At 37.3% G+C, this 14089-nt stretch overlaps 2 protein-coding genes across 10 annotated transcripts in view; both read right to left on the bottom strand.

Moving 5' to 3' along the window:
* WDR19 (WD repeat domain 19) overlaps window positions 1-10525 on the bottom strand; it is a 44518-nt gene extending 33993 nt beyond the window's left edge. Inside the window, exons 1-7 of the mRNA XM_062575459.1 lie at window positions 10474-10525; window positions 9119-9210; window positions 8816-8881; window positions 5950-6075; window positions 2603-2718; window positions 1899-2014; window positions 775-855 (exon numbers count right to left, since the gene is read on the bottom strand). Coding sequence (XP_062431443.1) covers window positions 775-855; window positions 1899-2014; window positions 2603-2718; window positions 5950-6075; window positions 8816-8881; window positions 9119-9210; window positions 10474-10479 — 603 coding nt within the window. The 5' untranslated portion in view covers window positions 10480-10525. The remainder of the gene's footprint in view (window positions 1-774; window positions 856-1898; window positions 2015-2602; window positions 2719-5949; window positions 6076-8815; window positions 8882-9118; window positions 9211-10473) is intronic.
* Window positions 10526-11500: 975 nt separating this feature from the next.
* KLHL5 (kelch like family member 5) overlaps window positions 11501-14089 on the bottom strand; it is a 59220-nt gene continuing 56631 nt past the window's right edge. For all 9 annotated transcript variants that reach the window (XM_062575446.1, XM_062575448.1, XM_062575449.1 and 6 more), the window contains one exon: window positions 11501-13016. In XM_062575446.1, the coding sequence (XP_062431430.1) occupies window positions 12960-13016 (57 nt within the window). In that variant the 3' untranslated portion in view covers window positions 11501-12959. The remainder of the gene's footprint in view (window positions 13017-14089) is intronic.

Here is a 14089-nt window from a genome sequence, read left to right as displayed (position 1 = left end):
CCTTTGTGATCCCTATACTGTAAAGATCTAATCCTGAGTATATGAGAATTTAATTTTGCTGCCCATACTTAGTTTATACATAAGGCCAAATTCTAATACAGTAACTCTCTGCTATCCATGGTTTTTCTGTCTGTCGTTTTGATGTTCCATTGCTGATCATTTAATAACGTTTTCTGCTAACTGTTGTCATTATCCCGCTTTTCTGTGCTTCACCACTGACTGATCTGATGGACCTTGATTCACTTGGGAAGAATGACTGAAGACAATGAAAATGTAGGCATGTAGTAGAATGCTTGTACTAGAAGGGTTACATCAGGCATTTAGTCTTGTAGATGCTGAATTTTGCACAAGATGAAATCTTTCAGAGTGGTGATCTGTTTTAAAAACTGACTGCTGGAATCAGCCTCTGAAAGCCAGCATCTCTGCATTTTGATGATCCTGCTCTTTCCTCTCCATCTGTCCCATGTTTATACTGTTGTGTATTTATGCTGTGTGTATTTGTTTAAGTCCCTGCACACAACTCCAACTATTACACTAACAGTTATAGCAAAATTGTTCAATTATCCACCGTATTGATAACTATCGCACTTTTCATGAACGCATCCTCGGATAAAGGGGGTATGGCTATAATTCAAAAGAAAGTTTTGAAAAAATCTTCAACAGCAAATTTTAAGTGAAGGAGGAAAAAAAATTACTTCCTAGCCCACAGAGATTGCCAGAAGCTCTGAAATATGGCATCAACACGCTTTGCAGTATTTTGTATTGACTGCTTACTGTGCTTTCCCTGGTTGATATTCTTTCATCAGTCTTCATAACTGAGAACTGCATATCACTGGGATCAGAGCTCACTGAAGTCTGAAAGAAATAAGTACAGATTGGGAAATCAATATTTACTGTAGCAAATGCTGATGCTAAACTGATTCTATTACTGCTGCCCTGGACATTTTAGCATTAGGATGGATAGAAATATGACCTCAGTTCGGATCGTAATGACATGTTATATTGGAATACACTTGAAGAAATACCTACAAAACAGTTAGAAATACAAGTTCAAATAGAGAAGGAAATGATGAGGAAGAAAGCTTGCAAGGTGGTATTATACAGATAGTATTAACTAAAGCAGTAAAAATAAACAAGGTCATTCCAAAAAGAATGTAAAACAAACAGAGAGGACTGAGAACGAGGCAAATAAGTTAAATATTTTCAAAGCAGCATAATATGGGTGTATTTTACCTGTTTTGGGTAGTGATAGTAATCTAGCTGCAGTAACACAGGCTACTTAGTCAATACAAGATTACAAAATCTTGTAAACTAGCTTTCTTCAGGTCTTTGCTGCCTTGGCAGTTTCTAGTATCTAAGCTAGCTATTTTAAAACACAGACAAATACTACATTTTTTTTCTTTCTTCCTCTACAATATAGGGATATCTTTACACATAAAAATGGAAGTATATGAAATGAATTACGAAAGATTTCATATTGTCCTTTGAAAACCTTGAGTGAACCATTGTTCATTAAAATTCAAGAAGTCAAATACACTCATTGCTATGTTATACCACAACTGTCTTGTCTTGGAAGGACTGTGATGTATGTAAGCAAACAGAATGCTTAATTAGAGAATCTTGTGTACTTGGAAGAAATGCACTGGAGGTCCAGCCTATGAGAAATCCTCAAACATCAGAAGCAAGACTTGTTGTTTAACCCATGTAAAGCAAAACCAACACCGTAAGTATTGCCTGAAGACCTTATAAACAGTTATGGGACAGCTGCCCTGTGCTGGACCTGAGAAAGTCAACCATACAATTACATTCCTGAGACCTTGTTGTAATGGATACAGGGCAGGATCAAGGTTGAGAAAAGTATGCATATCTTGCAATCAAGTGGGGTTTATGAATACTACCTGTCTTATAGTATCCCCTTCCTGATTGCTTATAGTAATCATTTTGTCTTCGCCTCCTAGGGCCAAAAGGTTCTCAGTACTCCAGCAACCACAAGTAATCCGCTTACTGTGCTTACCTGAAAAAAAGAAACAAACCTATAGGACATAAATGAACACAAACACAAAAAATACAGGATGGAAATACGGTCTGCTTGGCTGCTCAAACACAGATTTTCATAATGTGAAATGACCTACCAGAGCAGTTAAATCAAACTCAATTGTAAAATCTTTATTTTAAACTTTTCATCCTTCTACTCCCAGATGAAAGTCTTTCTCACTTTATAAAAACTGCACAGCCAGGGGTCTGCCCTTTTGTTGCATCAGATGTCTGGAGACCATGTTACAGCCTTATTTTTTTCCACCCAGAGGTACTCTAAGCCATAGAAAAAGGTAACTTAGTAACAACAACAACCATATACACACACTTTGGAAAGAGTAAAGCAGAAAAGATAACACAAGTGTCTCATGAGGCAACATCAGGTATGCCTTTTTTTTTTTTTTTAATTATAACTGTAAAAATATAGCAAAGACAACAAAAGTAGCAAGTGGAATATGAGCACATTTTGAGTTGCATATTCACACACAAAACAAAAAGATATCTAAGTGTATTAGCAAAATTTTACTCTGTTACAAATGTGAAAGCTTAATTTCAATATAATGCATACCAAGAACAGGAATCTTGCGAGAAGTCTGACGGTTATATATAAGCAAATTTCCCTTAGTCGTTCCAACAGCAAGTAAAGTTCCAACGCGAGACCATAATAAGACAGACATTGCATCCCTAAAATAAAGAAAATTCTCACTTTGTATCATATAGATTGCTTTCATGTGCTTATACACAAAATATTCTTGCATATTTGTTTGAAGTTTTATGACACCACAGATTAAGCAGAATTTTTCAACTAAGTAAATGGTATCAACAAGTATCTTAATTATTTAAGTATGCACATAACAGCGAAAGCAACAAGTTAACATAATAAGACTTGTAGAAATGGAAATGTGTCCAAAAAAATCAAGTGCCTTTGACACAAACATATAACCAAGTGTAATTTGGCTGACAACACTGTTCTTAAAAAAAAAAAAAAAAAAAAAAAAAAAATGATAATGTAGGTAAAAGATATTTTTCAGTTACCTTTCTGAATTGCTCTTTGTATTTAAATAATTCTATGAATTCAACCAATTCGAAGTTATTAAAATGACTAATTTGTCACGGAATTAGAAGATGTAATATGAGAGCTTAGAAAGAGCAATTTTCACTTGACGTTTCAGATAAAGTAAGGACAAATTTGGTCTACATTTGAGGGTACACTGAATAACACTATACGTTACATTTTAAAAAAGCCTCCTAAGCAGAAGAATTTTAATCAGAACTTTCTCCAGTGCATAGTTATTTCCATCAACATCTCTCACATCTTTTTAACCCTTTCTGTAAGCATACAATAGCAAATCAAATCAAATTTTGGGCATTAATTAACATGTGAAATGACTTCCAACATTTGGTTTGCATATTGAGGATTTTGTCTGTGCTTTCTTTAATTTTGAAAAGAGGAGATACAAGAAAGTCTGCTTTCCACACAGTTTATGTCTTAATGCTTATACTGCTTAAGCAATAGCACTGTGACAAAAGCAGCACTAGGCACTTCAATTAATTTGTGTATAAACCCTCCCAGCAAAGCTGCCTACTATAAACAATTTGCCTCAGGTATTATAAAGACAGATCACAAAGGAACTGCAGTAAGAGCACAATCCATTTTGGTACGTACCTTCTGTGCTCTTCTGTGCTTGCAAACTGATAAAGTACTCTTCCCCCAAAATACTTGTTTACACATGAAAAGGAGGTTTAATACTGTCTATTTCTTTATGCAACATAGTGTGTATATATATCTTCATAAATTGCTATGATTCTACAAAAGGCTATGGTTTAAATCTGACCTATCCAAAAAGAAAAACACACCTACTTATAAAACCTATATATAAAAAAACATGTAGTATTTTAAGGCTAAAGCTGATGTATTCCAGCAGAGCAGAAGACTATAAACAATGCCCATTATAATAACTTCTGCACTAAAGAGGCATATTGCTATTAGGTAGTGACAAAAATGGAATGATTAAGAGATAATCTAGAGATATCTAAACATTCTGAGGATGCCTATTTGATGCTACATAAAATTAATTAGATGGCAGAAAGATGTTAACTATTTTGAATTTCTTGTTGTATGTACAACATTGGCTAGATTTGAATGTTTTCTAACATGACTTGCCATTTTAATAATCTTCAAAAAATAACATCACTAAATCATACATAATTTAAGCCACTGTGCAGTTTGTGTGAAGTAACTGTACTTTTTCTTCTCTAAGAGCAGTAGGACTTGTAAAAAAGTTATTTTAAATACATCTTAAATTCAGTTTCAATGTACACATATATATGGTACAAAGCTGTAAAATACGAAAATATTCCATAATCAAATATCCAATATTCCAAATGGAGTTCACAATGTGCAAATGCAAACATGGAATATTTCTATATTCCAGACATGGAGTTTTAACCTGAATCTGGAAAAAAACAAAAAACAAAAGGAAAAAAACTCAAGAGTCCTACAAATCTTTCCAAATGTATTAAATTTTTTAAAACACTCCAATGTTAATATCTTTATTTTTTACATAAAAGCAAAAACAAAAAAAAAAAAAAAGGATAAAATCAGAAGGAGAATTTGGCTCAACTCACAGAAAAACAAAATAACAGCGTACCCAATTAGCTGTTTCTCTGCTCAGGCAAGTATCCTAACAACCATGGCACGATTGTTTATGTAGAGTGGAACAGTTTGGCATAACAGATTCAAAGAAGCAACAATTTAAATATTAACCCAAGCTTATTTGTTAACCCAATGCTTAATTGTTAAGTAGGCCTCAGGAAACTGAAGTCCATTTTCCAGTTCAGAAAAGATAGATTTGAACCTGTGCCTTCCATATCTCCTTCAATCCTAAAGCAAATAGGAGTATCACATCTGTTTTGTGAATAGCATTTCAATCCTCTTATACATCTAAGGGAAAAAGGAAAAAATCTCAACATCACTAAAATCATTTCGCTTTCTTATTTTAAGGTTCCTGTTTATTTGGGTGAAATACTTTGGATAAAGTTTGGCTGGTGTAGTCACCAAGAAAATTCACTCATCCTTGCTGCTACCCACAAAGTGGAAACATAAAGAGAAACTCACTCAGGACTTTGGCATGATTGGCAATTAGAAAAGAGACAAAAACCTACCACAGTAAACCCCTCAAAAATCAGCAAATCATACCAAAGAATGAAATCATACAAATAATTCAGCAACAAACTGTAGCACATTAGTCTGATAGCATATATCCTTTGAAGACTCCAGCAGAAAAATAGTCTTTGCTCTATATCCCTATGTTAACAAATTTGACCCTTTAAAAAGTAAGATACAAAAAAGAAGTTCTAAAGTTGAGAAGTCCTCATGGAAGGCACCAGTGATGGGAAATGGGACAGGATGCTAACTCATACTTTCTAGTTTTGCATATTTAACTTAGTTGTCTAGTCTTTTCATACTCTTAATGGACAAACAGTAAACTTCTCTTCACTCTCAAGGCACCCAAGTTGTTCCTGGGTTTCTCCACTATATTGGAAGTCTCAAGCTACACTTCAAAGTTAGATGATATGATCACTCTCACACCTTGTGAGTGGGCCCACGGTTCAGGTGTCAGTATTCATCCCAATTTCTAGAGTAAAAGATGAAGTAAGTCTTCTCAAGTATCTGCATGACTACAGGATTTTATAGGTTAAACACAACATATACTCTAGTCATAGACAAAAAACAAAGATTACAACCTACGAGTATGATATCCCAATGGCAATTTAACCAAGAAATATATTGTATCATTTTCCATTAGCATCAGCTTTTAAGTTGTTTTTAAAGATAGCATCATGAACAGCAGATCATAATGGTCTAACTCTTCAAATATACACATTTTTTTTTTTAAGAAAAAACTTTCTTACCTCATGCCACTGTCTAGCTGGCTTGTTTTGTTTGTGTTGGCATCCCACAGATAAATAGTACTAGATTTGTCTGTGATTATTGCTAAAGTATCTCCATCCTTATCCCAGTCCATGGCAACACAGTTACTGAAGGAAAAGAAGTAGTTTCACTATTAAGTTAAAATATGTTTAAAAGTATGCAAGAACAACCAGAATTGTACAAAATTGTAATCCCTGTATTGTAATTGTAATTCCTTTTCCCTCCCAAGCAAATAGACTGTAGATTTATGTGGAAAACATATTTCAGAGGAACCATATTCTTACCCAAATCTCATCTAAACTGTAGAGGCTGAAAAGAACATTCTAAAAAGAGGATTGTTATCTAGGTTGCAGAATTTGAAATACTATTGTCTAGGTTTTCAAGAGACACTAAAAAACTCTGTAAGCTTCTATTTTGTCAGAGGCCACTCTGTACTGGGAATATTTTCTCCTAGCTCCAAAAGCATAATGAACCTGGTAAGAAACATATGCAAAAGCAAGAAAAACCTCTGCTCAGAAATAGTTCCCAGAATGAACATAACAGCAGACATATCCATGAATCTCTAGTGAATAGGAAACAGCCTGGTTTACAACATATTTTTACAGCAACATATGCTGTAGACTAAAAACTTATGACATATGAGACTACTCTTTCCTTTGTAGATAAATAAATTGATAGCTTCAGTTTAGAAAACCTATCTTCACTCTCCTCCCTATTCAAATGAAAACCACTAGGTCAAGCAACTGTGAAACTATCCTATGGAAAAGTATGTAATACCTGTAATGTCTGTAAACAATTTCAGTAAGCCTTCAGCTTAAGTTCTCCTATCTTGTTTTTTTAAAATGTTCTTGTTAATACTTAACAGCCAATGGGAGCATCAAGAGCAGGAATAAAAAGAACAACAACAAACAAAAGGAAAAAAGCTGAGAAGAATGAGAATTAAATAAAACAAATTCTATCAACATAATGATAGGATGATGCTTATAGCATCAACTATTACAGCATTTGATATTTTGAACCCCATTCTTATATAAGAAGAGGTCTAGTGTACGTAACAGTTAACCAACAAATAAAGCAGCAAAGTTTGGACTGAGTGGGAGATTCTCAATATAAGCATCCTTGTTTCTGCTTAAACTGTGCATCATAGGTAGTTATGAGGACTCCCCTTTCTACCATCTGCACCAATCCCCGTAACAGTGGAGGATCCCCAACAGAAGCTCTTCACAGAATTCACAGATTTGACTTTTCTTTTCTTTTGGCATTTTATTGGGCAGAACAAGCATATACAATATGCTTATTATCATGAGCAATACAGCACAGGATGAGCTGGGCCATGGATACTACCAGCAGGTCAGCTAGGTTAGATGCAATGTAACGCAAGTACAGGGAGCATTTTCCTAGTCACTGACATGAACAGCCCTCACTATGAATGCTACCCGACCAGAATAGGAGTTTGATACCGTCCTTTTCATGAGAACTTCCTTGTGAAAAGACAGCAGAAACTAACACACACACACTCAGCTAAACAAAAAAAAAAATCTGTGTCAAGATGCAGTGATCAGTAGGATACTAGCAGGTTTTGTAAAGACAATGAGAATCAGGTGTGTTAGTTCAGTGTAAGGTGGCAAATACCATAAACTCCCAAACTGGATTTCTACAGGGTTCTTCGAGAACTAACCAGTGATTTAGGGATACATAAGTAAGATTCTAGAAATGAAAATTAGACTGGAAAAGAAAGCTAGGATTTAAAGCTTTAGCAGAAGGTTGTTTTGTGGGTTTTTTTTTATAGAATTTAATGTTTCATATCTTGCATAAAAAGAGAAACCTTAATTTTCAACATGTAATTGAAATAATAGAATTAAAAAGAAGAAAGAATTAATTTTATCGCGTATAAGAAGCTACCTATGGGAAGAGTATGACCCCTCATAGGCAACACCTTAGCCTTGACTGAGGTTTTCATCCTAATCAAAATGAATCAGGTTGCTTGAGATAAATTTCTTTTAAAAAATCAGAAGTTTGCATGAATACTTAAGTTATGGGCAAGTAAAACACCAACAAAATCAGGAAGTGCATAAATGACACCACTGATACACCAGGTAATAATGGTGCCCAATGAAAGTATATTTACAGAGCAAAATAGTGTGAGGACCTGATGTCACACTGTATGCACTTCAAGGGATTTTACTTTGGACATTGTCTAGCCTTTTTCCTGTGGACTGACTGCCTTTCAGCAGTTGGAGTGCAACTTCAGTTTAGTTTCATCTGAAAGAAATCCAGTTTGTATACTCCAAGACCAGTCTCTATTGTGAATCAAAGCATGGTAAATAGGAAAAACAGGGAGATTCACTTCAAAAGCACACACTTGATCTAAACTAAAAATGCTAGTAAGACATTAAGCCAGTGACACCAACAAAAGTACTAACAACAGAAGGATATTTTTCCTCAATAAGACTATGATGCAAATTAGTAGAAAATGGACAGTATGTCCATGTAGTCACTATGAACATAACGTGGATATATTACATATGACCTCATTATGTTTATTCTTAACATCATATCTTTTTCCAGCTTTTTAATGAACTAGATCAAGTTTATTATTAATAAGGAATGGTTTGGATATGAGGATGAATTTTTCTGACTATTCCTGATAGCTAATTAGGAATTCACATTTTGTTTCAGGATTACGTCTTGTCTCATATTCTATACATGCTCATAAGCTTGTCTTCTTTTCTAGCTATATCAACCAGAGATTGTATCCCTTCCTACAGACCTCTCACACTGTTTAGGCATCTCATCAGAAGGGCAGCATTTTTAAAGTACACATTTCAAACTCATTTCAGTACCTACCCCGGTAAGTTAATTTCATTTCTCTTCTGACCATGACGATCAAAAATTTTCACAACGCGATCACCTCTAAAAAAGATTAGCATATAGAATAATTCCTTTTCTTTATCTGCAAATGATGAGTTCATAAACCTTTTTCCACATTGAACTCATATCACAGTAAGGCAGCTCAGGAGTTTAATATATTTACACTGATAGGGAATTGATAAATATTTTGCATTGTTTTAAGATGTGTTTAACAATGTTTTCTCCCCTCTACTCTCAATGATTTGTATAGATACACACAATAGATACTTGTGATCTTACCCTGTTACAGCAAGGAAATTTCCCAAAGTTTTCTGCCAAGCAAACTGCACAGGGGAACCAGACCAAGCTTTTTCTAATAGAGTGAATACTTGCTGGGGGACAAAAAGGAGGAAAATTACACATTTTTAAATTGTAAGCATATAACAATATTGCATCTACTTAATGCATGTTAACAACTATCAGTTCTGTGGGGGTGGGGGGAAAAGGAGTTCTGGATGATAATAATGTACTAAAGTACCAAAATTCCACAAAAAATTCTTTTGGTTTGTGCGGGAAAAATTGAAGTTTCTGGTGCTGAGTGCTTGCACTGAGAACCTCTGTAACAATATCACAGCTGTCATTTTTTCCTCTAACAGTCACAAAAAACAGAACTGAGACATTGCAGGAGACTCTCCCCTCGTGTCCAAAGACCGTAATACGTAGCTGAATAGGTTTCACGGAAAAATCTAAGACCAAAAGACATCCTTAGGGCACAAAACACAAAAGGCAATGAAACAGAGGTCAATCTCTCTTTTAATGGTATGTAACTAGTCTGTCTTCTCTCAGTTGTAGGGTCTTAACTCAGGACCTCAAAGCAACTTGACCTTCAAAGAAGATTCTGACTTCTGACTAATTAAGTTTCTTAACTCTATCTCTTCCTTTCACACCACTTGGATAGATTTCTCTGTGAAATAGGGGTGGGCTAAATCCTGCAACTTTGTTTCACAGCTGCATAGTCCCACATTTTTTCCCCCTTCCCACATCACTGAATAAACACAAAATGCCTGGGCTGGCCTACTCAGCCTTTGGCAAAGTTCCCCATCTCCTCTTCTGGGTACACACAAGCTCTGTCAATCCTCGCGTTCACTTTGCGTTTTACTTACGCAAAGTATACCGAAGTTAACGGGCACTGCACTTCGCAAACGCAAATAACATCCAACAATGACGCTCGATTTTGAATCAGTTTTAATAAAACACTTCACAAATCAATGATAAAGAAAAACGTCACTGGAGCGCAGGCAAGCTCCAGCTCCTCCTGACCGCCTCGGGCAGCGACAAGGCGAGCACACCAGGGCCCAACCCCCGCGTAACGGCTTCGGCCGACCCAGCGCCTCGGGCAGCCGCCGCGGGAGGCGCAGCGCGCCCGGGGGCGGAGCGCCCGCCCTCCCCCACCCCCACCCCCCCGCTAGGGGGCGCCAGGCGCGTGGGCACCGGCCGGGGCTTTCCCGCCGCGCCGCCCTCCCCTCCCCTTCCCTCCCGAGGCCGCGACCGCCGCCAGGCCCCGCTCGACGCCGCGGCGACACCGGCCGCCGCAGCAGCCCCCGAGGCCGCCCGCCGCCCGCGCCCCTCCGCACCAGGTGGCCGAGGAAACTCACCTTCATCGCGCCCACCGCTCGCTAGGCAGCGCCGCGCGTGCGCATGCGCCGCGCCCCTTCGGGCCCCCGCCCGCAAGCTGCGCGCCGCACCCCGGCCGCGCGCGGCGTCGCCGTCACCTCGGAGACGGAGGGGCGGGGCGGAGGGAGGCCAGAACCAATCACAGCGGGCGGACAAGGCCCCGCCCCGGACCCCATTCGAGGGCTGCCTTAGCGCCCCGCCCCGGGCGGTGAGGCGCCTCGCTCCGCGCGCGAGGGCGGCTCCCAGCCTCCCCCGAGGGTGGCCGCGGCCTCGCCGCTCGCTACGTCACGCCTGCGCGCGGCGACGGGAGGAGGGGCGCGGGGCGCCTGCGCGCGGCGACAAGCGCGTGACGTGATTCGTTACAGGGAAGTGAGGTGCGGCAGGAGTGCTTAAACAGCTGAATTCTGTTAAAATACAAAGTGAAGGAGCTGTTCAACGGACACAACTGAAACCTTGCAAGAGTAGCTACCGTGGTTTGCTGTACACGCTATATGAAAACTTCAGCTGGTCGCTTTTTTAAAAAAGGTTCGCAGTACATTCGAAAGAGCCTTTTTTTTAAAAAAAAAAAAAGGAAAACAAAACAAAACAAAAAACCCACACAGTTCCGGCACTCCATAATACCACAAAGCACAGAAAAGAGGAAATTGTGTTCTCAGAGGTGTGGCATTTTGCTGGAAATGCAAGTTATTCTAAAATTAGATTATGCTAATACAGTACTTAAATATCTAAAAATGAAATACAGTAACAGTTTTAAAGAGGACTAGGAGTCTCCTAGGGCATAGTAAAATCATATAAATTATGGTGAGGAATACAGGATTATCTAGTATGTATTGTAAGTATAAAGATTTTTTTGTAAGAACAAGTCCAACAAGATTAAACTGTAAAAATAGTATTTCTTAATTAAATCCTTTAAATTGCTAATGCATGTAACACAGCATTAATTTTATAACCTATAGAAAAAAAGGAACTAGATCACTGAAAATGTATTTAAGTTTAATTGTATTCAATTTCAAACAGTGCAGATTTCATCAAAGTTTTACTGCACAGTAATTTCTTTTAGAACAATAAATAGTTCGCTGAGAGCATAAACACAGATTTTAAAGTTACAAATGTACAAAGACTTTGGGTATCAGACACTTCAAACCTACTTTTCAAAAACATTCAGTGAGCTCACATCTTCAAAGTCTATTACAAAGAAACATACTGTACTGTTTTGAAAACATCAGAAACAAGGCACAGAAAAGCAAATACAAAAAGACTTTCAGAGAACATTTCGAACGTTCAAGCAATTGTGTAACAGAACATAGCAATCAAAAAAGGCAAATTATAAAGTATCTGAAAAAAATTAAATAACTGTTAAATAATGTAACTAATCTGATTTAATCCTGTGAGGCACACTTACTTTTTCTACAAGATGCTGAACATGCTTAGATGGTGGTAGTTAAACACCTTGTAGGACTGGGCCCCTTACACTTTGAAACAACAATTATTACATTTTATCATATAAAATTATACTTTTAAAATTAGTGCAAAGCCTCATGTAAAATAATTAAAGAGTATCAAAGTAGACTCTTAAGTGTAAGTGTAATGGAATGCTTACAGAATTCCAAAGTGCTCCTATTAAAAAAGTTAACCCATAGGTTAGCTTTTAGTTACACTTCAGAATTCTTTCAACTTATACTTTCTTAAAAATAACAAAGTAAATACAAGGATCAGATTAAGTAGAAAAAAAGGTATGATATTCTGCATCTTATGTAAAATCTTCAAAAATCCAAAAAGTTCACTGGATGCCAGAAAGTTTCTGCAGAAGTTATTGAACAGCAGATTACTGTTATTGTAATAAGACAATATTTAAAATAAGGCTTTGGTTAAATAAAAAGTTTACTAAACTAGGAATCCTGGAAAAAGTGCAAAAGATTCACCAAATACACACCTTCATTTCCAAGGCAAGCATTACACCTGCCATTTACAATGGTTTGCATTGGTTTGTCAGCCTGCATTGTAATAGCTCAGATACCTATAGCAAAACCTGTTTATTAGAGGCAAAATAAATATATGGGTTCCAATCCTGTAACTTGTTTGTGTATAGTGGAACTATATCCATTAACAGCATCACTCCTGTGCATGTCTGAGGGGTCAAGGCCCTAAGTCTGTAACATTCAATTATTTTAGAACAGAATTCACGCATTTCCTAAACAGAAGTCCTCTGCTGGCAATTAGCTTGTCACAGCTGATTTGCTTACATTAGAATTCTTGTAACATATGTGTAACAAAGATAATTTTTTTTTAAAGGTGCTCAGTATTGGTCCATAAGAAGAGCATGTATATGCTAGCTAAGACCAAACATTTTGCTCTGTGGTGGATTCCTGCATCTTATGTTTATTGGTGCAACGTTAATTTGCTTGAGGTAAAAAAAGAAATCAGCTGAGTCTACAGAGGAGAATGCCACCTTCATACAGAAAATAATTTAAAGTTTTACAGTCACAACACATGCTCCAGCTCTTCCTAAACACAATGGTGCAACCTGCAACCAAAAAAAAAAAAATGTAAATGTAGTCTGCTTGAAGTATTTTTTTCTATAATTTACCATGGTTTACAACTATAATAACAGTTGTACAGCTTCAGCAAAGTAAAGCTGCAATATTATCCATGTATTCTGAAACTTGACTTAAGAGGTTAAATTGAGACAAATTTTGGTATAAAATCCCTCAGAAAAAGTAAAGATATTTTATGATAGGCTTAAATTACTTGAAATCAACAGCAAAATCCAAGAACATGGAACAATTCTTATTATTGATTTCAGCTACTTGGTACTGCAGGAAAAAAAATCCTTTCTGGTCAATTACTAATCAAACTGAATAACTGACCTAGACAGTCCGACATCTGACTGGCAAAATTGTTTCTTTTTCTCTCAACCAGAAAATCCCAAGCATGACGGATTTTTAGACAAAGATTTTTAGGCAGATGGTGAACTTACATAGGGACAACACATCTTGAAGAGGAGCTTACATGTAAATAACTTACCTTTCTCCTTCCATAGGTACAGCCACACATAGTGTTGCAGGAAAATAACTTCTGAGGCCCTAACAAAATAAGTCTGAAAAGCAGTCCTTTCAAAGCCAGTAGCCTGAAGCTTCAGCAACAGTATATGCTTCAACAGAGTGTTGGCTGTGTGGATCCCAAAGCCACAGGGAGCTTGCTGCTGTTGCTTGAGCTCTAGTGGAATGAGCTCCAATTTATACAAGAGATTCCCTTCTCGGCTGTGTCACAGCACTTTTTCCACACAGTCAATTATCCATTAAGAAATTCTGAATGGTTAAATAGGTAAGCGTTGGCCCATTCAGCAGTTGACACAAAAAAGTCCCAGAGATTTTTTTAGAGCGCCTTACGCTGCCAATGTTAAAAGGCATGGCATGCCTGCATCTAGAGAATGCAAGAGATTAGTACTGGAGGCATGTGGCTTAGGGAGTAGAGATGGAGGGACACTTGCACATTTCCTGATTTAAGTGAAATTTTGACACCCTCAACCCTGGGAACAAAGCAGTTCTGGAGCAGAACTGTGGATATTACTAGTTGTGTGCTATGTAAAGGAAGTCA

The sequence above is a fragment of the Rhea pennata genome, chromosome 4, assembly GCF_028389875.1.
Source record: "Rhea pennata isolate bPtePen1 chromosome 4, bPtePen1.pri, whole genome shotgun sequence".
Classification (NCBI taxonomy): Eukaryota; Metazoa; Chordata; class Aves; order Rheiformes; family Rheidae; genus Rhea; species Rhea pennata.
Note: the sequence above shows the minus strand (reverse complement) of the source record. Positions and strands in the feature narration are given on the sequence as shown.